At 38.5% G+C, this 26,161-nt stretch overlaps 1 protein-coding gene and 1 pseudogene across 2 annotated transcripts in view; both read left to right on the plus strand.

Moving 5' to 3' along the window:
• Positions 1-26,161, plus strand: part of HSPBAP1 (HSPB1 associated protein 1) — a 58,529-nt gene that overhangs the window by 15,305 nt on the left and 17,063 nt on the right. For both annotated transcript variants that reach the window (XM_086675256.1, XM_025913238.2), the window contains exons 2-4: positions 2,386-2,571; positions 10,126-10,307; positions 25,492-25,628. In XM_086675256.1, the coding sequence (XP_086531382.1) occupies positions 2,386-2,571; positions 10,126-10,307; positions 25,492-25,628 (505 nt within the window). The remainder of the gene's footprint in view (positions 1-2,385; positions 2,572-10,125; positions 10,308-25,491; positions 25,629-26,161) is intronic.
• Positions 9,482-9,571, plus strand: LOC112850575 (U6 spliceosomal RNA; annotated as a pseudogene).

Here is a 26,161-nt window from a genome sequence, read left to right on the forward strand (position 1 = left end):
GATGATGTTCAAAACCAAACTCTTCACCTTCCCACTAGAATGAGCTGTTGCTCCTAACTTTTTTTTTTTATGTCAAGTCAGAATCTGGAAACCTTTGTCTCCCTTATAGCTGCATCTGTCTCCCATCCCACATTCTTTAGTTGTAATAGCCTTTGATATTATTTGGTTAGAATTTCTTCATCTCTACCATCTCTGCCTTCCTTACTGCCACCCTATGTTGTTCAGGGCCTTACTATACACGTCTTACTTGGCTAGTACATCAGCTCAGTCCAGTCCAGCCTTTACGTCTCCACACATTTCTACATAGCCCTTGCTTTTATTGTTTAATGGATATAATGTACCATGGGAAAAATTTACATAATATTTAGTAATATTCAGTAAATATTTTTCTCCTTTTAGACGTTCGGTTGTTTATATTTTCAGTTTTTATATTATGGTAATAGATATTTTATGTGTATGTGTGTACATATATAATATATATAAATATGCACATAGCTGGTGATTATTTTGTTAAAAGCAAATTCCTGTAACATGAGTTACTAGGTCAATGGGTGGTTATTTGAGACTTCTGCTTCATTTTTCCAGTTGTATGCCAAAGGATAGCACTAATTTATATGCCACAGACAATGGAGTATTATCATGAATGTATTGGAGCTTCTCATAGTCTAGCAAAACTTAAAAAATGTACACTAAAAAATACAACCTGTCCATTTTCATGTACGTGGAATCCAGGCATTCCCAAGTCCAGGAAGATTTGGTGTGTCATGATCTCAGTAACCTTGTACTGACATATTTATAGGCTAGTATGGGTCAAGACCGCTACTGTGAGTTTATCAAACATGTCAAAAGTGCAAAACAAGAATCTCAAGGAAATACAGAAAATTTTATTCCTGGTTACATTCTGTTTCCCTTATAGGCCCTTCAGCACTTAAAGATAAGCTTGAGCTTCATTACTTTGAGACCTAAGGATTCCCTGTCTCCTCCTCCCTCCATGCAGCCCCCACACAACGCCCAGCTCTTCTACCTGCCTTTCCCTCTGAGCGTCCACACTCATCTCCTCACTCGGGAGCCCTCAGTGTGTAGACAGTGACAGACTGTCCTCAGATGTCTTGCTTACTTTCATCAAGTGTAGGGAAAGATTCTGAGTGTTTGTCCTTGTCTGAGAAGAGAGACCAAATTGACTTAAATTTCCATTTTCTTTAAAAACAAGCCTTACATTCAGACAAGTATGAATCAAGTTCCTTGATAGCTCCTTCCCCATCCCTCTTCCTTTTATGAGAAAGTTTAGAAGAAAGTTGGATGCTGTGAGAATTTGGATTATTTATGAGCTTTCCTTAATTTTTTGAATTAAGTATAAGTACAGAATAGGCAATGAATTACAGGGTTTAGCTGATTGTTCTAGAGAATCAAATATATGCTTATGATTATATATATATATATATATATATATATATATATATATATATATATAAGAATCAGAGTATGAAGCACTTTTTAACTTTCCCATACAACTTTCATCTTAAGATGTCTTTAAGGAGAAACTTTCTTGTTCTTTTATTTAACAAATACTTATCATTACCATCCTCTCCAGGATTAATAGTCTATGATTCTGTGAAATTTATTGAAGTACTCAGTAAGTTACAGTATTCGTTTGTACATATCCCTTATACTGTTTATAGATGCAGTTGAAGTCAAGGACTAACACTGATACCCATCCCAGTACATCTTTTACGTTTAAAAAAAATGTTTAAGCTAATTTATTTATTTTGAGAGAGAGAACACAAGCAGGTGGGGGGCAGAGAGGAGAGACAGAATCCCAAGCAGGCTCCATGCCATCAGTGCAGAGCCTGAACTCATGAACCTTGAGATCATGTCCTGAGCCGAGATCAAGAGTCAGATGCTTAACCGACTGAGCCACCCAGGTGCCCCTGTCGTTTTAAATCTTGAAATGAAAATAATCCCCCTCACCCCGTTGACTGATTCAGTAGTCTTTTTGGGTGAACACATGGTAAGGCAAGTAGAATTCTTGCTGGCTGCAGCACCCCTAGTTGATCCAGCATAGTTCCCATCAGTGTTTCATACCGTTTTCAAAAAATGATGCGTTTTAAAGTTTAAATGTAATTGAAAAGCCTTTTTTAAAAACATTTTTGACATTGAAAATTGTACATATTTTCCAATGTTCAAAATTTAATTTGAGAAAAATAATTTAAGAATTATGGTTTTTGAGGTCAAATATTTATGTAAATTGTAATAAATGAAGTATAAAATGTATAATTACATAGAAAGATTTACCATAATAGAAATGATACTAGCTATTATTTCTTTGTATTATATGAAATAACTTTATAGTTATCTCCCTGTCGCTCTATTTATTTCTCTCCCTAGGTGAACATGTCAAACCTTTTACACCAGAGAAAGCAAAAGAAATTATAATGTCTTTACAACAACCTGCAATCTTCTGTAACATGGCTGTTGATTGGCCAGCACAACACTGGACTGCTGAACACCTTTCTGAGGTCCTTCATGGCAAGCAGATACGATTCAGGATGGGAATGAAAAGAACAGATACAGGTAGGACTATGAGTGATCGTAATAATAATGCCTCTTCAATAACATTCCCGTATTCTTAGCAGTGGTTTCCTTATCTCTAGAGAATCCTTTGTTTCGAATCCTGTTTTTGACTATTGCAGATAGGAGGGTTTTATTGGAAGTTTTAGATGGACAGTTTGTGTTAAGGTTTTTTTTAGACTAAACAACCTATAGTTGATAACCTTGTATAAAATGTATTTGTTCATGTATCATGGCTCATTGAATGTGGTAGACGCTTAAGATTTCTTAATGTGCCATTCTTTATGTTCCCCTGTGACTGAAAAAGGTTAATACTAATCTAATAGTCTCTTTTACTTTTGACTCACGTAGAATGTGCCCTTTCATTTGTGGCTTCAGGCTCTATATTTATAGTGCTTACTCTTGATTGTAATTGTATCTCTCTGCTTTATCAGCTGTCTGACCTCTATGGCACTGCATAAATGTGAGAAGTATGTAAAGCTGGGGTTTTTTTTCATCCTCTTAAACAGATTTTGCCAGCTCCTCCTTCTTCCCTCAAGACTTGTAACATTTCGATATTTTGCCTTATAGTCAGATAAAGCAGTTACTGTGAACTCTAAAAATTCATTTAAAGGAAAGAAACAGCGCTGTTTTTAATCTAAAGGAACCCATGACCATTGTCTGGCTTCAGAATGTGTTTAACTTCTATTTAAATATGGGCAAGTTTGCTAGTCTAGAATTTCACAGTGTTTGAAGCATTGCTGTGAAGTGGCTCTATGAATATCTACTAATAACTCAGAGGGAACTAGAAAATTACCCAATTTCCCTTCTAGCTTCTCCAAGCTTCCTTCTCTCATGCTGACCTTCTAGCATATCTCCCAAGAGCTATGTGGTTTTTGGTGTCTAGAACACTCTCATACTCATGGCAGGTAGAGCAGGCTTAATACCTCGAACTCTTTGGCATCTCATTCTAATCATAGACCAACATGTTTACTGTATTTTAAAATTAAATGCTAGACCAGCACAAGGCACATAAAAATTCATCTTGTACTTTTTCTTTCTTGATTTTAGGCAAATAAATCTCTCCAGTGAAGTGTCTTTTAGACAATAATTAGGAGATAAATAAGAATTGTAATTTTTTCACACTGTGGTTAGGCTCTAACTATAATACTACCATTAATTGCTAACAGTTATTGAGAGCTATTGTGTCAGGCAGTGTTCTGAGTGCTTTATACATGTTAATTCTCTTAACCTTCTTCAAACCCTCTTAGAATGGTACTATTATAAACCTATTTTATAGATGAGGCACAGTGATTTGACATTTTCAAGCTACACTTAAGCATAAAAGAAAAAGAAAGTAGAAAGTCTCTGCAGTTGTGAGCAACTGCTCTGAGTTTTTACTGATGATATTTTTTTAAAGTTTATATGCAATTCACATAATATAAAATTTATCATTTAAAAATATACAATTCAGTGGTTTTAGCATACGCATCGTGTAGTACAACCATCACCACTGTCTAATTCCGGAATATTTCATCACCCCGTGACCCCATAGGGAAGCCCAGTACCTGTTAAACAGTCACTCTCCACTCCCCATTTTACCCTCAGGTTTTGGCAACCAGTAGTCTGCTTTCTGTTTGTTGTTGTTGTTTTAATTTTTTAATGTTTATTTTTGAGAGAGAGAGAGAGAGACAGGCAGAGTGTGAGTGGGGGAGGGGCAGAGAGAGAGGGAGACACAGAATCCGAAGCAGGCTCCAGGCTCTGAGCTGTCAGCACAAAACCCCATGTGGTGCTCAAACTCGTGAGCCACGAGATCATGACCTGAGCCTTAACTTACTGAGCCACCCAGGCACTCCTGCTTTCTGTTTTTATAGATTTGCGTATTTGGGACATTTCATATAAATGGACTCATTCAGTATGTGGCCTTTTGTGTCTGGCTTCTTTCACGTAGCATGTTTTCCAGATTCATCCATGTCGTAGCATATATCTGTACTTCATTTATTTTTATTGCTGAAATTTATTTATCCTGATCATATGTATATACCACATTATGTTTATCCACTCATCAGTTAATGGACATTTGTGTTGTTTCCACTTTTTGACTATTATGGATAATGCTACTTTGAACATTTACGTACACATTTTTATGTGGGTATGTGTTTTCATTTCTCTTGGGATTATACCTAGAAGTAGAATTGCTGAGTCATGTGGTAATCTGTGTTTAACCTTTTGAGGAACTGAACCATGTCTTGAGCAGTTTCTCTTGATGTTAAATATGACTTTTAAGTTTTATTTATTTTGAGAGAGAGAGAGAGAGCACGCGAGTGAACAGTGGGGAGCAGAGAGAGAGAGAGAGGGAGAGAGAGAGAGAGAAAGAGAGAGAATCCCAAGCAGACTCTGAGCCCGACTTGGGGCTCAAACCCACAAACCATGAGATCATGACCTGAGTCGAAACCAAGAGTGGGATGCTTAACCAGCTGAGCTACCCAGGTACCCCTAAATGTGACTTTTAAACGGCTACCAAGGGGTGCCTGGGTGGCTCAGCTGGTTAAGTGTCCAACTTCAGCTCAGGTAATGATGTTACAAGCATTGATAACTTTGTTTCCTTCCTATTGAATATGTATTTTTTTTCTCTTTTAGTTGCAGGTATGGCATTCATTTATTTATTTAGAGAACCATTTTTTTTAATTTAAATTTTAGTTAACATACAGTGCAATATTGGTTTCAGGAATAGAATTCAGTGATTCATCACTTACATACAACACCCAGTGCTCATCACAAGTGCCCTCCTTGGTACCCATCACTCATCTAGCTCCTCTCCCACCCACCTCCCTCCATCAACCCATAGTTTGATCTGTGTTGTTAAGAGTATTTTGTGGCTTGTTGAATATATTTCGTATTTTTGTTTTAGGTCTTGGTTTGAGTTTTTCTAGAATGCTTGAGGTAATAGTAATTATACTTTGAATTATATGTATATCTTTGTTCATTTTAGGAAGCAGACAATGATATCTCGTAGGTCTTTGAAAACATTCTAGATCAAACTCATTTGCCAACATACATGCTCAGTGGCAATACTATACCTCAACTGGCAGTAATTTGGCAAAACATCTGTAGAAAGAACCCTAAACAGGTGGGGGTGCAATGATGATCAAAAGTCCTTCCCAGTACCTGTATTCCATGCAGTGTTTGTTGCTTATAAAACGATGAAGTCTAACAAAATGGAGACATACTTGTTCCTCTGCTCTGCAAAAAATATTTTAGGACTCCCTTTTATGAGAGTTAAAAGCAAACTCAACTTACACACTACTTCCAAATCCTGAGCTCAGTCAAGCTGCGTCTTACCTAACGCTTTGACAGTTAAGTGGGATGAAAATTGCAGCTGCCTAGGCTACTTCAACATGAAATGAAAGAACAATAATAATAAAGTTGGAAAGGAATAATTGCATTGCAAAAAAATAAACTAAGAAAAACAGCTGTGCTACCCAGAAAGAAATTGTCATAACAGAATGAAAACAGTACCTTTGGTGCTGCTACTTCCTGGAAGGAAAATATCAAAAGAATTCTATTTTGAAATCACCATGTAAGTGAAAAAGTCTGTCATTTCCATTCATCCCATTCATAGTAATTTTCTCCTGACAGTAACAGTTCTCACATGTAATTTTTTCACTTTTGGATTTTTATTTTTTAAAGTACAGTTTGCTGTGACAGAACAAAGTCCCCTGATAAGGCTGCAATGCAGACATGGCTGTGAAAACTGGCCTTAACTCTGAAGTGCTGCTCTGTACCCCCAGGGGCAGATGTCTCAAGTAATGGTTTTAGTATTCAGTTCGATCGGTTGGATTAGTTTTATGAAGTGAAAATTCATAAGACAGTGCAATGTCTTTAGGCTTCCATTGGAGCTTACTGAAATGATTATAAAATTACTCCTGTTTCCAAGCACCATGCAACTTTCTTGCCACATGGGTTTTTGTTTGTTAAGAAACTCTGTGTGTTTCTGGGGCGCCTGGGTGGCGCAGTCGGTTAAGCGTCCGACTTCAGCCAGGTCACGATCTCGCGGTCCGGGAGTTCGAGCTCCGCGTCAGGCTCTGGGCTGATGGCTCAGAGCCTGGAGCCTGTTTCCGATTCTGTGTCTCCCTCTCTCTCTGCCCCTCCCCCGTTCATGCTCTGTCTCTCTCTGTCCCAAAAATAAATAAACGTTGAAAAAAAAATTTTTTTTTAAATAATAATAAAAAAAAAAAAGAAACTCTGTTCCTATTGTTGTTGGGGTAAATTCTTTTTTTTTTTAAGTTGGACAATTTTTTAACTATTTATTTTAAATTTTTTAATTTTTTAATTTACATCCAAGTTAGTTAGCATATAGTGCAACAATGATTTCAGGAGTAGAATCCAGCGATTCATCACCTACATATAACACCCAGTGCTCATCCCAACAAGTGTCCTCCTTAATGCCCCTTGCTCATTTAGCCCATCCCCCCACCCACACCCCCTCCAGCAACCCTCAGTCTGTTCTCTGTATTTAAGAGTCTCTTATGTTTAGTCCCCCTCCCTGTTTTTATATTATTTTTGCTTCCCTTCTCTTATGTTCATCTGTTTTGTATCTTAAATTCCACATGAGTGAAGTCCTATGATATTTGTCCTTTTCTGACTAATTTTGCTTAGCATAATACCCTCTAGTTCATCCACATAGTTGCAAATGGCAAGATTTCATTCTTTTTGATTGCCAAGTAATACTCTATTGTGTATGTATACCACATCTTCTTTATCCATTCATCTGTCAATGGGTATTTGGGCTCTTTGCATACTTTGGCTATTGTCAATAGCGATGTTATAAACCTTGGGGGTGCATGTGCCCCTTTGAAATAGCACATCTGTATCCCTTGGATAAATACCTAGTAGTGCACTTGCTGGGTCATAGAGCGGTTGTATTTTTAACTTTCTGAGGAACCTCCAGACTGTTTTCCAGAGTTGCACCAGTTTGTATTCCCACCAGCAGTGCGAAAGAAATCCTCTTTCTCCGCATCCTCGCCAACATCTGTTGTTGCCTGAGTTGTTAATGTTAGCCATTCTGACAGGTGTAAGGTGGTATCTCATTGTGGTTTTGATTTGTATTTCTCTGATGATGGGTGATGTTGAGCATTTTTTCATGTGTCAGTTGGCCATCTGGATGTCTTCTTTGGAAAAGTGTCTATTCATGTCTTTTGCCCATTCACTGGATTTTTTGTGTTTTGTGTGTTGAGTTTGAAAAGTTTTTTATAGATTTTGGATACTAACCCTTTATCTGGTATGTCATTTGCAAATATCTTCTCCAATTTTTTTTTTTTTTACTGTTTATTTTTTGAGAGAGTGAGAGAACTGGGGAGGGGCAGAGAGAGAGGGAGACAGAGGATTCGAAGCAGGCTCTGTGCTGTTAGTGCAAAGCCTGGTGTGGAGATTGAACCCACGAACTGTGAGATCATGACCTGAGCCAAAGTCAGACGCTTAACCAACTGAGCCACCTGGGTGCCCCTGGGGTAAATTCTTAATGATGATGTTCATAATATTGTGGAGATACATACATACATATATATATATATATATATATATACACACACACACACACACACACACACACACACACACACACACACGTATACATACACACACACACACACACACACACACCATATACACACACACACATACACTGATGGGTTACTGTTCTAAGTCCTTCTTAAAACTTGTCAAATTTTAAAAGTTCTTAAATATGCAGATTTTAATCTTTTAGATAAATGTACTTTTGTAAAGTTTTCCTACTTCTCAAAGTCAGGTGACAAGTTGATGAAGTAGACCTAGGATGCCTCCTTGACACCCACTCCCCTCTATTCTTTGCCATTCTAAGGTTATAGGAAAAAGAGAGGTGGAGGAGAGAAAGATGGTCAAAATAATCCTAAGTAGTTCAGGGAGAAATGGAGGGCAAAGTTAAAGGTGTTGAAAGAAGAGTTTGAATGCCCTTCTCCTCTTACTACTAATTTGACTAACTTTTGAAGGGCCCCAAGTAAATATAAGAATCAGAATTAGTGCCTGTTACTGAGAATCTACTTTGTTTCAGACATTGTGGTAACTGATTTACACATAGTAGATCTATATCTCTTGAAAGGATTTCATGCTGATCATAATCAGGTTTCTTGAATATTAACTTCCCAACACGCATTTGAAATATTCTGCTTGTTGGGGCACATGGGTGGCTCAGTCGGTTAAACATCCGACTCTTGATTTTGGCTAAGGTCATGATCTCACAGTTCGTGGGTTCAAGCCCCGTGTGGGGCTCTGTGCCGACAGCATGGAGCCTACTTAAGATTCTGTCTCTCCCTCTCTCTGCCCCTCACCTGTTCATGCTCACTTGCGTGCTCGCTCTCAAAATAAATAACAAATAACACTTTAAAAAAATATTCTGCTTGTTACAAAAAAAAATTCATTTTTCACTATTTAGAAGAATAGTTCTTGTATAAATGAGTCCAACATCCATAAATGGACAGACAATTGTCTTCTCTCTAAGGTTTCCTCACCAACTCTCTTCTCTGGGTCTTTGCTTTTTCCTATGTGACTATGACACAAAATTGGCATTTAATTATGTCATGCCCCAAATTTCCTATTATTCTGGTTAAAGCTTTATATTTGTCTGAATATATTATCGACTCAAGAGTATTACCTGTCTCTTTTATGCAAGCCTGAGCACAGTGCTAATTACAAATTAGGAACTTAATAAATGATTCTGAAATAAATGAGTTAATGAATAAATGAACAGACATTAAGTCTGCCATTGGCCACTTAATAATTCTGAGGAGCTATGTATAAAGTCAGAAAATTTTCAAAAGACTGTTTTTTGTTATTGCCTTTTTTCCTTTTTAATCTGAGGAAGTAGTTCTCAAACTTTTTGGCTTCAGGACCCTTTGCCAACTCCCTTTGTTGAGTTCTCCAGTGCAGAGAAGATTGGCATGACTCCTGCACAAGGATGATGCAACTTCATGAAGCATTCCATATCTTTTGTAATATTTGGAAAAACAATAAATGCCATACCTTTAAAATAAATTATTGAGTTCCCCAACGAGCTTTTGCCAATGTGGATTATATCTAGTGATGCTTACCATATTATAAATTAAAACTGAGACGTTTTAAAAATACAAAAACATAAACACGTATTCCACTAGCTATCTCTGTAGTGACATCGACTAAGCTTCTAGAAAACTCCACCATACACTTGTGAGAGAATGAGAATGAAAAATGTCAGGGTATTATTGTGAAAATAGTTTAGACCTCACAGACCCCTGGAAAGGTCTTGGAAAATTAATAATCTAAAGTATACCACTGGATTACTAAATCAGGCTATACTAAGTGTAGTCTTTAAAAATCTTAACGTTAAATCTTGTTTTTCACTTTTGTGTTAAACCATGATATTGTGAGTACTGTAAATGGTTCTAATTATATCACAAGCACAAAATTAATTTTTAATTGTTTCAAACTGTCTTCATTTTAAAAAAGGAACAATATTTGGAAACAGTGTTCAGTATACATTTAAGGTTGGGCTCTCTTACATTGCAGTTCCTCAGTTTGAAACTACATGTGGTTATGTAGAAGCTACACTTGAAGAGTTTCTGACCTGGAACTGTGACCAGTCTCCTCTTTCCGGACCTTTTAGAGATTATGATCATTCCAAATTCTGGGCTTATGCTGACTATAAATATTTTGTCAGCCTATTTGATGACAAGACAGATATTTTCGAGGTAAGTCAATACATTCCTTTCAATCATTGTAATAATTTACTCTTGTGAAAAGATCACAAATTAGAATCTCTCTGGTACTTTTTTCCTTCACTGTCTTTTTCTCTCAAAAGTAATCACTGTGAGTCTTAAGCATTTTATCCACTCAGGCTAAAAGATTTGCTCAGGAAAAGTATAATGTTTGGCTCCCACGGATGAGCAGCCTTGTCACTGTTTCCCTACTCGCCGGACTTCTCACACACCCTCTCATTTGCCTTTAAACAGTGCCTGAGTTGGTTTGGAGTATATAGAAGCATAGATTGTGTATAGAACTTCATTTCCTCCTGACCTACATAGACGTTTTTATTCTGTTAGTGAGGCAGATGGAAGTACAGCACTGATTATTACATGAAGAAGCGTTGCTGAAATCCTGGAAGCATTCCAGGCTGCTGCTGCCACCATCCTGGCCTGCTCTGGGGGGGGAGGGGGGCGGGGGGGTGGGTGGGCTTATTCAGGTTTATGGCCTGAGGCAGAGTGCTCCTGCTATTTGAGTGCAGAAGTCCTGCAGAAGCATGGCAGTGCTTGCGGAAGTTAAGAATGTGGAAATTCTTTGTCAGGTGTTGACATAACTGACAGCAGAGTTTGCAGACTACCATATCCTCTTTTAAATGATTTCTACCTCCAACTGCTAGCTTATTTTGTGGGGTAATTTTGCAAATTCTCTGTTCTGGTTTCTCTGTGTTTTTCTTAGGCATGAGGCAGGATTGGGAGTAGTTCCAGGAAGCTGCTTGGATGACTCTGCCTTGCCCACAATCAGGTCAGGGCTCCAGAGTCCTTTATCCTGCCACTAGTCCTTTATCCAGAGAGGTATTTTGCCATCACTGCAGGCTGTCAAAACCCCCCTCCACCCCCACCCAACTCCCTGGACTCCTCTCTTCCTGACCATCACCATCAGGACTTGCCTCTCAAATAGGCTGATAGTCCTTAGACTCTTCTTCTTTTTTTTTTTCTTTTCTTTTTTTTAGTGTGTATTTAAATTCAAGTGTAGTTAATATACAGTGTAATATTTGTTTCAGGTGTACAATATAGTGATTCAGCACTTCCATACATCATCCAGTGCTCATCATGACAAGTGCACTCCTTATCCCCATCACGTGTTAGTTTTCCATTCAGCTTATATGTTTCTTTTTCACTTTGAGTCAAGGTGTAGATGCTGGGGTTTACATAGTTAAAGCTAAAGTTTTTTTTAAAGTGCTTACTTAAATTTTGCTTTTTATAAAAAAAGGAAAACTATCACTTGTCTCATAATTGTTAGTTGAGGATATATTTTTATTCTCATTACTATGAAAGAAATGCATCAGCTTTGAAAATATTCAGTAGATACTTTCTGAATCCTAAGTCTATCCCAAATCTACTATTTATTCATTTTTAAATGATAATTTTGAGGTAATTTTTTTCCTTATAGAATTATCTGTGATCACTTTATGGATCTTTAACCCTGGAACATTTAGATATTGTAGTTAACTTTTAGAGTCTTTTATTATATTTCTTGTACTCTCACCCACCCTGTAGATTAGACTACTACTTTTTGCTCCATATTTCAGGTAAAACACTGTGTAATGGCAGTATTTATCAAGTACTTCTTGTACCTGGTGTTTTTCTAAGTGCTTTACATTTGTAACCATCACAGTAACCCTATGATATAATAATTATCCCTGTTTTAAGAAAAAAAGAGGCACAAAAATTCAACCTTTTCTGAAATTCTACAGCTAAAAAAAGAGTAACCCAAGCAGTTTGTCCTCCAAGCTTTAACTGTTGCAGTGTATGCATACACAGGGTCTGAATACATTTAGTTCTTAAGGACCCTGTAGACAGGGGTAAGGACTTCTGTTCTGCTGAGTCTGGACTCACTCTGCCTTGCGTGAATCTCTCATCTGACCCCATCAATTGTTCTACCACAGCCCAGGCATGACAGCACTGGGCAGACATGTGTCTTGTCCATTAAGTGTGGATATAAAAGGCCTTTTGGTTGTGTGCTGGAATTCTAATTGAGCCCTTATAGTATAAAACCTGATGTTTTTAGTTCAGTCAGTTTTTGTCAGCTCCCATTATGGGGATTAATTCTCTGGATCAAAATAGGCAAATCTGCTATGAACAACCAAGTTCATAATGATTATATCATTTTTTATCTCAGAAATTTCTGAACACCAGGTCTTCTTACATCCCAGGTACCTAAGTTGTTTTTCTTTTATCACTCTAATTCATTCAGTCACCGAGTCTTACAACTTACTATTTCAAGTTTTCTTCCATCTGTCATAAAATGGTGGGTAGTTAAACATTAAAATGGGTAAATTTAGGGGTGCCTGGGTGGCTCAGTCGGTTAAGTGTCCGACTTTGGCTCAGGTTGTGATCACACAGCTTGTGAGTTCAAGCCCCGTGTCGGGCTCTGTGCTGACAGCTCAGAGCCTGGAGCCTACTTCAGATTCTGTGTCTCCCTCTCTCTCTCTGCCGCAACCCCCCCCCCCCGCCCCCGCTTGTGCTCTGTCTCTCTCTTTCTCTCCTGAAAAGAAATAAACATTAAAAAAAAATTTTTATGGGTAAATTTTAAAAATCTTTATTAATTCACTTAAAATAATTATATGAGAATATAATAACATTTTTATAAAAATAACTATATTCAAGAGACACCTGGGTGGCTTAGTCAGTTAAGCGTCCAAACTCTTGATCTCTGCTCAGATCATGTCCTCATGGTTCATAGGATTGAGCCCTATGTTGGGCTCTGCACTGACAGCATGGAGCCTGCTTGGGATTCTCTCTCTCCCTCTCTTTCTGCCCCTTCCCCCTCCTGCTCTCTCTCTCTCTCAAAATAAACTTAAAAAAAAAAGAAAATAACTATATTCAGTAATTTTTTAAATGTTATAAGAAGAGTGGTATTGGGGCGCCTGGGTAGTTTATAAAGTGGGTGGAGTGTCCAATTCTTGATTTTGGCTCAGGTAATCATCTCATGGTTCTTGGAATTGAGTACCCCTGTGCTGAGCTCGGTGCTGACAGTATGAAGCCTGCTTGGGATTCTCTTTCTCCATCTCTCTCTTTGCCAGTCCCCTGCATGTGTGCACACACACTCTCTCTCTCTCAAAATAAATAAACTTAAAAAAAAGCTCTCAAGCTCATTTGTTTCATGATAACAGTTTCTAAAAATGATTTTCATTCTGTTCAGATATTTTCTAATTTCCCTTTTGATGTATTGTTTGACTTATGGATTATTTAAAAGTGTAATGTTTAGTTTCCAAATATTTGAGGATTATCTTTCTGTTGTTGATTTCTAATTTAAATCCATTTTGGTCAGAGAACATATTTGGTGTGAGTTTAGTCCTTTGAAATTTACTTTTTACTGCCCATAATATAGTCATTCTTGACTAATGTTCCAGGTGCACTTGAAAATAATGTGTATTCTGCTATTAATGTGTTTTATAAATATCAATTGTATCACATTGATTGTTTAAGTCTCCTGTGTGCTTACTGATTTTCTATACACTTGTTCTGCCCATTATATGGAGAGAGGTATGGAAATTCTCAACTATGGTTGTGTATATGTTTGTTTTTCACTTTAGGTTGGTCAGTTTTTGCATCATGTATTCTGAAACTGTTATTAGGTTCATATGCATTTAGAATTACTATGTCCTCTTTAATGGATTGATCTTTTATTATTATGAAATGATCCTCTTTCTCCTGGGTTTTTCCTTGATCCGAAGTCTACTTTGCTTGGTTTGCTTTTGGATAGTGTTAGCATGAAAAAGGAATACTTACTATATGATTCCATTTTTTTTTTTCAACGTTTATTTATTTTTGGGACAGAGAGAGACAGAGCATGAACGGGGGAGGGGCAGAGAGAGAGGGAGACACAGAATCGGAAACAGGCTCCAGGCTCTGAGCCATCAGCCCAGAGCCCGATGCGGGGCTCGAACTCACGGACCGCGAGATCGTGACCTGGCTGAAGTCGGACGCTTAACCGACTGTGCCACCCAGGCGCCCCTATGATTCCATTTTTATAAAATTGTAGAACTTGCAAATAAATTTATAGTGATCGAAAAAAATCAAGAACAAGGGAGTAGAGATAGATGGGTTACTAAAGGTCACAGGGAAACTTGTCAAAATATTTGTCATCTTGATTGTAGCAGTGGTTTCTCAATATGTACATATATGTAAAAACTCCTCAAATTGTACACTTGAAATATATGCTGTTTATTATGCAGCAATTATACCTCAATAAAGTTGTCTTAAAAACAAAAGAATATAGTGCTGGTAGTACATTTTGGTTCCACTGTCTTGACACCAGCAGTTTTATTCACCATTTTTTTGTGTGTGTGCTGTTAATGCAAATGTCAACACAGTGAAATAAGCAAATAACATCTTAAAAGTATTATGAGCATAATTTCAACCTCACAAATCCTTTGAAATAGTCTCAGTGACTTCCAAGGGGTGTGTGGACCACATTAAGAACTTCTGATTTACAGTATTACTTCTGGTATTATTCTGACTTCTGACTTCTCGTCTCATCGATTCTAAAGCAGTTTCTCCTGAAAATACATTCCAAGTCATGCTCCAGATTAAATATAGAAATATATTAATCATGTTCACAAACATTTTATGACTTAAAATTGTATAAGGATAGCATTTAAGACCCTCTAGTGTGACTGATATGACCTGTCTCCTATGCATATGTCCCTGTTGTCTCCTCATTGAGTGCTGGACCACTGTGTTCTGTGTCATTTTCTGACCTCTGCTTATTCTCTTCTCAGTTTCTGCCTATTAAACTTCTACTTTTTAGGGCCTGGCTCAGATTCAGTCTTGGCTATGAAGCCTCTCAACCACTGTACCCACAGCCATCCATCCCTTGCCTTCATTCCTATATATTTTATTTGGATTGTTATTGATATGACATAGAATGTTTGTGTCTTGTTCCTCTAACAATATCAGCTCTTTGGGAGCAGGGACTATGTATGTTCTATAACTTTTTATTCCCCCAAACTGGTAATATAGTGCTGCATATGTAATAGGTATTTGAATGATTACAGAAGACTATTTTTTTTTCCTACTCTAACCATTTCTTGTTTTGATTGTTCTTTGGTTTTAGCATCTTTCAGGGGATGTTTTAATTTATACCCCTAGTTTCACCTTTGTCAAATTTTCTGTGGCTTCTAATCAATTGTAGCATTTGTCAATCTTGATGAGAAATTCTTAGCTCTCTTCAGCCTTCTAGTTTTATAAGTTTTTACTCATAGATTCTGAAGTTTCTATCTATTAACCCTTTTTTTCCCCACAAATTAAAATTATCCACTGATAAATATATAATATATACACTGATAAATGCACTGGTAAATATACTGATATGATTGGAAAATATCCTATAGCTTTAAAGTGACCAACAATTACGATTTTGACACTTAAGAGACTTTCATGTATGGCAAATGAAATTAGCCCCGCTATTTTTTAGTTATATATCATATCATTAAGTAATCTAAGTAAAACTTTATTTGGAATATTTTTTTCTCTACTTCTTAAGAAAGACAGGGAATTTGTGACATTACCGCATAAAATTTCTTTCTCTCTCACTTATTAGGTAAGAATGACAGGTGTTACCTTTTGTAATTATCAGTAAGTATCATCATAATTGAAGCTATTAAGAATCAACATATGGGGTGCCTGGGTGGCTCGGTTGAGTTGCCCACTCTTTTTTTTTTTTTTTCTTTAACATTTTATTTATTTTTGAGAGAACGTGAGTGAGGGAGAGGCAGAGAGAGAGGGAGACACAGAATCCAGAGCAGGCTCAAGGCTCTGAGCTGTCAACACAGAGCCCGACATGGGGCTCAAACCCACAAACCGTGAGATTGTGGCCTGAGCTGAAGTTGGATGCTTAACCAACTGAACCACCCAGCCACCCGAAGTGGCCCACTCTTGATTTCAGCTCAGGTTGAGATCCCAGGGTCATGGGATCAAGCCCTGAATCGGGCTCTGTGCTAAGTGTGGAGCCTACTTAAGATTCTCTCTCTCTCCCTCTGCCATCTCCCCTGTTTGTGCTCTCTTTCTCTCTCTTTCTCTCTCTTTCTCTAAAAAACAAACAAAAAACATATAGCAAAGGATTTTGCCCCGAGAAGTTTTCCCAGATAGACTCCATTTTATGTTGTGTTTCAGATTGGCTGCTGCTGAGAGTCAGGAGCCATGTGAAGTCACCAGGTCACAGAATCCCAAAGTGCAATACATGGAAAATTAGTTCCAACCTGTCTTGGACTTTGTAACACAGAGTAGGTTGAAATATAGCCAGGTGGTTTAGTAATGATTAAAGGGGTTTGATGGCCAGTGATGCTTTCTGATGAGGCAAATTGGAATGTAAGAATTTATCCAAGCCTATCTGTGGGTAGAGTTAACTATCTCTTTTCTGTTTATGTTACCTAAGGTAATTTTCCTAAGGAAAAAAGACCCTTAAGTGCTTGCTAATTTATAATGTCCTTTTAAGGGGCTGTTTAAATTTTAAATTGAAGTATTTATCCTTTGTAAGTTTTATATAGTTTTAATATTTAGTATTGTTTTAGTTTTATTTTTGTTGTTTTGACCAATATTGGACTTCTTTCTTCTTTTCAGGCATAAAACTCTTGTGTAATCAGCTTTTCTATATTTTTGATCTAAGCACAGAGAATTAATAGAATGAGACAACTTTTTATGTCACAGATGGACTCAAGTCAACCATCGCCATGGTATAAGTATAAGAACAAATACTTGGAGGTGTTCTCAGAGCCTAGAGCTTACACCAGCTAGTTGATACTGAATCTGGGCTCTGAGAACACCCCACTCAAAATATACCATCTTTTAGAACAAAACAACTTAGGAATGAATTATCTTTCAGTGATCAGTTTACATAGTAGACTAAAAAAAGCCACTATTCTATACTTTAAGCATCTAATTAGTGTTCTTCAGTTCTTTGGTTAAAACTAAAATTATGGAAGATTTGGTTACTTGTAAAATGGTGTTTGACTCTGTAATAATTATATAACTTGTTAATTGAAACAGGTTTAGGAATTACTCAGGTTCAGCATAAAAATAGATCTAGTTACTGGGGCGCCTGGGTGGCTCAGTCGGTTAAGCGTCCAACTTCAGCTCAAGTCATGATATCTCAGTTTGTGGGTTCGAGCCCTGTATTGGATTTTCTGCTATCAGCATGGAGCCTACTTTAGATCCTCTGTCTGCCTCTCTGTCTGCCCCGACTTGCAGTCTCTCTCAAAATAAATAAACATTAAAAAAAATTAGATCTACTTACCTAGATCAGTAACTCCAGCAATTTTTGAGCATTTGTTGGACTCACTTATATTAGGCATTGGAGATGCCAACTTGAATAAAGTAAAGGACTTGGCTCCCTTGGCACTTTTTTTTTTTTTTATCAAAGTGTGTTTATTTATTTTGAGAGGGAGAGAGAGAGAGAGAGAGAGAGAGAGAGAGAGCGAGCATGAGCAGGGGAGGGGCAGAGAGAGAGAATCCCAGGCAGGCTCTGTGCTGTCAGTGGAGAGCCCGATGTGGGGCTTGAACTCATTAACTGTGAGATCATGACCTGAGCCAAAATCAAGAGTCAGATGTTTAATCAACTGAAGCACCCAGGCCCCCAAATTTCAACTATCCTTGACCTCTTAATTTATTGTACCATCGTGTGGTAGTGATAGAAACTGCGTGTGGCTTTTTTTTTTTTTTTTTAATAATTTATTGATGTTGTTGTTTCAGGTTGATGTCTCCAACTAGATTGTAAAGTTCTCAACACAATAACAGAGATGTTTATGTCTCACATTTTTTTTGAGTCTCCCTCCTTGATTAGCATATCCCATGTTACCAGTCAGTATTTGTTGATTTGAGTAGATGTGGTGTGGCCCTGATTTTCAACTCTCTCAGTATTTGCATTCCTTTTATGATCCTGAAATACAGTGTGTAGATGATACCATTAACTACACATGTAATTAAAAAAAAATTGTTAAAGTACCTAACCTATGACATAATGGAGAATTTTAAAGGAAGTAATTTATAATAAAGCAACATATATTTGGTATCTTAATGCTCAGTGACTATGCTAAATGATATAATGAAGTAGTCAAATCAGGTATGTAATTAAGTAGACCATTTCTAAAACCAGTATGCCATCATTTTGAATGGATACCACATTCCATTTACTCCAGAAACCAAGGCCAACCCCGATGCACACTGTGATCCACAATGTCCCTTTTCTGACATTGCAGACCATGAGGGAGCTTGCTACGTTCTATGTGAGGCTGTCCCAAATGACTATAGTTAGTTGCTGTGTGTTAGAATTGCTTAGATTTGGGCATTGGCCTGGGATGATCAAGGAATACTAGGACCATACCCACCAGATCTATATTTGCCCAAGGAAAAAAATTCCAGAGCAAAACAGAATAGTAAGTGTTCAGCCAGTAAAACCCAAAAGTGCCAAAGCTGAGGATAGATAAATGCGGAAACTAGATATAAACTCTGCTATGTGCTGTGGACTCTTGTCAGTTGCTGGAGCTATTGAGATAAATAAGTGGTAAAAAGATAGAAAATAACTGTAAAAAAGTGAGTGGTTATATATTCGTCCTACAGCCCTGGTCCCCTTTTTTCAGGGAGCTCATATTCTGGTGGAGGAGATAGACAAGTCTAACCAGTAATAGCCAGTTGTCCTAAGTGTTATGAAGTAAACAAAATGGGCCCAAATGGGAGAGGGACTTACTTTACATAGGGTAAGTTGGGAAGCTTTCTCCAAGGAGGTGATATGTAAGGTGATTCCTAAAACATGAGAAGCTATGGGGTGCCTGGGTGGCTCAGTCGGTTAAGCGTCCGACTTCAGCTCAGCTCATGATCTCATAGTTTGTGAGTTTAAGCCCCACTTCAAGCTCTATGCTGACAGCTCAGAGCCTGGAGCCTGCTTTGGACTCTGTCTCCCTCTCTCTCTGCCCCTCCACTGCTCATGCTCTGTCTCTCTCTGTCTCTCAAAAAATAAATAAATGTTAAAATAAATAAAAGATGAGAGGCTAGCCATGTGAAGGGAGGGTCAGGAGCTTTCTAAGCAGAGTGAATAGCATATGCAAAACCCTTGAAGAAGGGGAAAATTTACCTTTTTAGGAAAAAAGAAAGAAGGCGATTGTGACTAAAGCCTGGCCAACAAGATGCAGGGGTTTAGAAGGTGTAGGAGAGGTGAGAGGGGCCTGGTCATACAGGCCTACAAATGAGGGCATTTGGAGCTAATTCTAAGTGCAAAGCAAACAAGTGCCGGGGTCTTAACATTTTAAAAAGATAGCTCTTGCTGCAGTAAGGAGAATGGGTCAGAGGCAAAGAGTCAACATTCTTCGAGAGGGAGACCAAAAGAGAGAATGACTAAGTTGTATAAGGGTGGTAGAAGGGTTTAAAGAAGTGACATTTACATTGGGTCCTCCAAGAGAAGTGTGAATTGGGACGTGGGAGAGCTGTGAGACCAGCTGGAGCAAAGGCAGGGAGATGTGTGGTGCATACTGGGAAAGCTGTAGAGATGGTGTAGCAGGGGTCTCATGCCAGATGTCGCATCCCCTCCACTGTTCTGAAATGCCATTTGCAGGTGATTCTTTTAAATGATTAAAATGCCCCAGCTACTAAAATACAGGGGAATTTAGACAGAAACATGTGACTCAATGTGTAATTATTCAAAGCCTGACTAGACTAGAAGTCATAATGAATTAATCAGATGCTTGTACCCACCTACAAAGGAAAGGTTCGATTTTGAAGAATTAAGACAAAATTCCATAGAATATTTCCAAGATTTGATATTTAACATTTTGAAATGAAGCTAAATTTAAGTATATTTGTACATACACACATAGAGTCACCACGATGAGACAACACAAGCACAGACTGATATTGGCGTATATATTGCTGAGCCCAAAGCCATGAGTTTCAGTGCTATTGGTGGCTTAGTTTTTCAAAATGGTGAACAACTCCTAATAAAACTGCAGAAACACAAACTATAATTCTCCCTCGACTTATTTAGTAATTGTGTTTCTCTGGAAAACTCAGTGTATATTAAAACCGTGCCAAAGATCCTTTGGTGACATGTGAAATGGAGTTGGAGTCCTAGTCTCAGAAAACTAAAATCAGGTTTTTTAGCAGCATGAAAATTGTACAAGATACAGAACCTTTCCTTGTTGCGTTGAGCTGTATCCCTGACCTCTATCCACTGAATACCAGTAGCACCCCTCCCACTTGTTTTGACAAGAATGTCTGTATGTTTTTTAATAATACTGTCAAAAGAGCAGTGATATTCCTTAGTTTCCACATACAAAAATGGGTATAACCAACTTCAGTCTCATAAGGATTAAATGAGATGATACACGCAAAATGTTAGTATTGGGGTCTGACCTGTAAGGATTTAATAACCAGGTAGTGATAACTTGTTAGCAAGTGAAAATATGGGTCTAGTCATAAATAGAAGAGAAATTAGGACTGGAGGTAAGATTTGGGAGTCATGCAGACAGGTTGCTTTAAACATTGTGAAATACCAGGCAGAAATTAAACAAGATTCAGTTTAAGAGGGATAAATGTAGGACCACGGCTTTTTCCTAAGATCTATTAATAAATCAAGGCTGAAGAGATATGGCTAGGCAACGGTTCAGAAGAAAAAGGCAGGCAAGCCCAAGATTAGCCATGATGTAATTCAGTTGCTTGAGCAAACAACAAAAAACCCCCCAAAACAAACAAAGCACTGACACTACATGGATGGTGCAGTGTTCAGGATGGAATGCTGCAGTCCCATATGCAGGGTTTCATGTAGGCTGTGTCTAGGGTTAGAGAGTCAGGCTTCAAGAGCACTATTGACAAAGATAGTTGAGAGGATAGCAGCTGGAGGGAAAAGTTAATGCTCCTGAGTTTAGGTACAAGAAGAGAAGGCATGACAGTTTTTCAGATAACTTAAAGATAGCAATTTTTGGCAGAAAAGAAAATAAACCTGTCTGTGTAAAGCGAATCTACGACCTTCTGTAAGTACAAGAAAGCAGATATTTTGTGGTGAGCAGCTGTTAAAAAAATTCAACCCAGTAAATTTCAAGATCTGACTGGCTTTATTAAATAAATCAGGCAGCATCCCATCTAGCAAGTAGAGGAGAGCTACAAAATGGAAGGTTTTTATAGGAAGGAAGATGGAGCAAGAAGTTATTAGCAAAGGTAAAAGTATAGGTTCAGGTAAAATCACCTTCCCTTCTGGGAAAGGCATGGGGTTTTATCACGCAGATTACCTTGACTTCCTTTTGTGTGGAGTGGTTGGAGATGCTCCACGTGACAGATGACCTCTCTGGTGCTGACCAGAAAATTCCTGACCAATTACTTAAAACTGCATTCTGGGGGAGGTTGAAACTGCAACTAGGTTAAATAGTAAGCCCTGGTTTGGTGATACGGCCTGGAATAAGTGATTCCATCTTGGGCCGGTGGTTTTCTTTTTAACGGTCAATTAGATATTTGATTGCCCTTTTCAGGGATGGTGTAGAATAGAATTTTATGGATATAGATGATTTCTAAAGACTTTTCCAACTGTTAAAGTGGATGTGGGACTAGACTCCAGGGTGGATCACCCCACCAATCACCTTTACTAATTTCACTGGAATGGTAGCCTAACCAGGTCGCTTGTTTCTAGCAAGACTCAAGGTAGATTCCTCTTGGGCCCACTTTGATTTCAGACATTTGACTACCTATAAGTAACTGAGCACAACTAGCAAGAAAACCTCAACTCTCTAAGAACCTGTGGGGGAACGAGGGGTCACAAAATTCTGTCTATTTTGTGACAGATTTACCTTTTTTTCACCCTTTGGTTTTTCCACCCAATTTGTAGCTGAATTTTTGGTAGTTTAGGTCACCCTGATCTAATCATTCCAAAATAATTTTTCCTTTTTTTTTTTTTTTTTTGTCATTGCTGTCAGGGAACCCCCTTGCCAGTTTCTCATATAACCCCTATCCCCCAGAGGGAAATCTTCCTTCTGTGATTCTTTGTGAAGCAATACTCTAGAACAGAATTTCTCAAATGGGATTGGTCCATTGTCTCCCTCAAAGTATATGTGAAATTGTGTATAGTATGCATTTCTCTGAGGAGAAGCATGTTGACATTCATTATATATATTATATAATTATATAGTATATAACATATATATATATATAGGATTAAGAATCACTTGGGGCGCCTGGGTGGCTCAGTCATTTGGGTGTCCAACTTTGACTCATGTCATGATCTCATGGTTCCTGGGATCGAGCCTCGTGTCGGGCTCTGTGCTGACAGATTCTGTGTCTCCTTTTCTTTCTGCCCCTGCCCTGCTCATGTTGTGTCTCTCTCTGTCTCTCAAAGGTGAATAAGTGTTTAAAAAAAATTTTTTTTTAATTTTTTTTTTCAACGTTTATTTATTTTTGGGACAGAGAGAGACAGAGCATGAACGGGGGAGGGGCAGAGAGAGAGGGAGACACAGAATCGGAAACAGGCTCCAGGCTCTGAGCCATCAGCCCAGAGCCTGACGCGGGGCTCGAACTCACGGACCGCGAGATCGTGACCTGGCTGAAGTCCAACGCTTAACCGACTGCGCCCCCCAGGCGCCCCCCCAAAATTTTTTTTTAAATTAAGAATCACTTAAGCCTCTTCTTAGGTAAGGCAAAGCTCTGTTTTTTGTTTCTATATTGCACGTCTTTCAGTTGCCTTTAGTTAAATTCCAAACTGAGTGTGGTGACTTGTTCAACAAGGACCAGGTTAATTGGAAACTTCTCCTAAGCTCCCTGCTTGGACCAAGAGCCTTCCGTTAGCGATTGTAGATCACCCTCTGCTCACTTCTGTCAGAGCACTTGCCACATTATATTGAAAGAGTTCATTTATGGGACTGTTTCCTATTATTAGATTTGAAGGGTAGCCCTGTGTTGTGTTGGTTGTTGTATTCTGCATCATACCAGGGATGTGGTAGGTGTTCGAAAATGTTCTGGACTGGAAACATTTACCAATAATAAACCAACAGTTTCTTCTTTCCATCCCAAGCAACAAATGTTTTGAGCACTTACCCTGAGCCAAGTATTATTATGTTAGGCAACAGGAATTCAGAGGTAAGCTCCCTGCATGGAGCTTATGGGTCATACGTAAAGGGACTTGATTTTTGTAACTGTCTGGAGTAGCTGCATGTGAGCCATGTGCATAGGCATTTACAATAGCGCTTACCCTCCAAACCACGCCCCTCCTGTAACAGACATTAGTTATATGCACATAGTCCACTCTTTTCATTACTCAAAACAAAAATGAAAACACTTTTTTCTAGTCTTGCTCAAAACTACCATTAAATGTCTCTCCAAAATCCTCTTTCTCTTTGACTGCAGCTGTTAATGGTTTGCTTTGAAAAATTGAAAATGTAGATTGAAGATACTGATAAAAAGAAGAGTCAGCATTTAGGATCATGTTCTGCACACAGAAGTGTGTTTTGTTTTGTTTTGTTTTGCTTTTTCAAAACCCAATAGGAAAGATTCACGATTTTAAAAAACAAATAAAGGGCGCCTGGGTGGTTTCATCGGTTGACCACCTGACTTCGGCTCAGGTCAAGATCTCACAGTTTGTGAATTTGAGGCCCACATCTGCACTGTCAGTGCAGAGCCTTCTTGGGATTCTCTCTCTCTCTTTCTCTCTCTCTCTCTGCCCCTCCGCCATCCTCTCTCAAATAAACTTAAAAAAAGGGGAGAAACCTTTGTATCTGGTTCACTAGTATGTTCTTTCTCTTTTCTAGCTTATACATTCTATAATTTCATGGATTTGCATTTATGTCAAACTGCATTTGTAGTTTTCCAACTTTTATTTATTTTTTTGTTTTTTAAGTTTATTTATTTATTTTGAAAGAGACAGCATGAGTGGGGGGAGGGCATAGAGAGAGGTTGAGAGAGAATCCCAAGTTGGCTCTGTACTGCCAGCACAGAGACTGACACGGGGCTCGAACTCACAAAACCGTGAGCTCATGACCTGAGCCGAAACCAAGAGTTCTACATTTAACCGACTGAACCACCCAGGCACCCCCAACTTTCATTTAAAAGCAGGAGCATCTCTTCTTCAACTTAAATAAGAGCCAAGCAGTTTGTTGAAAGCAAGAGGTTGGGGTGCCTGGGTGGCTCAGTCAGTTAAGCCTCCAACTCTTGGTTTTGGCTCAGGTCATGATCTCATAGTTTGTGAGTTCAAGCCCCGCATCGGGCTCTGCACCAACAGCACAGAGCCTGCTTGGGATGTTTTCCTTTCTCTCTGCCCCTCCCTCACTCACTCTCTATCTCTCTATCAAAAATAATAAATAAATTTTCAATAATAAAAGGAAAGAAAGAGACTTTGCTGCTACCCTCTGGCCCCTTAAGGAGATGCCAGGGGAGCCTGGTTTGAGAACTGCTGGACTAGATAGTATTTATGGGTCAGTAGTTGACTAGGGCATGATTTGTCCACAAAACCAGGCATAAGAAGAGCCAAGTCCAGAGCACTGTGCTGTCTCTGTTTTAAAGTTTATTATACTTGAGTTCATGACTTTGGGGAGCATAGCAGAAGTCATGTATGGATATGTATTTCAAAAGATAGGCTGTCTCTACCTGGAGATTCCGATTTAGTAGGTGTGAAAATAAGTCTCCAGCACCTATAGTTTTAAATAACTCCATCAGAACATGTTGTCATTAGAGTGCAAAAGGTTAATGCACTAGTTATGCCCAGAAATATCTACACTGCTTAGAGAGAATATGGCTTTCTGGCTACCTCAGTTAAGAGACTTTTTGAAATGCTTTTACTTCCATTGTACTATTGTTCCTGCTGCCCAAGTGAGACACTCTTCCCCTAGATATATGCATAATTATGTCTATTGTTTATTTTCTGTCTCCAGCCTCTAAAATGTAAGCTTCATTTGTGTGGGCATGTTTGTTTTATTCAGTGATTCATCACAAGCTTCTAGAACAGTCAGTAAATATTTGTTGAATAACTATTATTAGTGAGATAATTCATGTATGTTATTGGTTTAAAATATTTCTTGGACTGCTCTGGAAACCTAACTTCCATCTGTAGCATTTTCTGTATAAGAGTGTTCCAAGTGCCAGAAAACAGATATGCAAGTGAAAATGTGTAACACTACCATATAGAAGATTTGGTTCTTGATGGACTGTAACTTTATTTTCAAAACAGGGCGTGATATGGTCTGACTTTGGGTTTCCTGGAAGAAATGGACGGCAAAGTACATTGTGGATTGGCTCTATGGGGGCCCATACTCCCTGTCATCTGGACTCCTATGGTTGCAATTTAGTATTCCAGGTACAAGGAAGGTAATGCACAGGTGCACGTGGGGGAAAGAGAGAGAGAAAGAGAGAGAGAGAGAGAGAGAGAGAGAGAGTGTGTGTGTGTGTGTGTGTATGTGAGATACAGAAAGAAGAATGAGGATCAGGCAGGTAGCAGACCCCAAGGTTTAGCCCCATTTCCACCCTGTGGAAATGACCTCTGACCAGGGCAGATCTCTTAATCTCTTGTCCAGTTTCCTCCTTTTTGAAGTAAGGGGAACGGTTCAAATGATGGTTTCCATGTGTCTCTCAGCTATGATCAGGCTTACCTTCAGAAACCTGATCCTAGAGCTCCAGGATCCCACTCCGCGTTCAGCTAGACAACTGCCTAGTGTCTGTGTTTGTAGTTTTCAGACTTCTATTTAAAAGCAGGAAGACCCTTCCTTCAAACCTAAATAAATAAGAGCAGAGCTGTTTGGTGAAAGAATGAGGCTTTGCTCCTACCCTAAGGCCTCTGAGGAGATGCCAGGGAGCCTGGTTTGGGAACTCTGCTGCATGAGATGGTATTTGTGGCCCCTTTG

This window comes from Puma concolor, chromosome C2 (genome assembly GCF_028749965.1).
Source record: "Puma concolor isolate L17-30 chromosome C2, mPumCon1.1.hap2, whole genome shotgun sequence".
NCBI classification, from domain to species: Eukaryota; Metazoa; Chordata; class Mammalia; order Carnivora; family Felidae; genus Puma; species Puma concolor.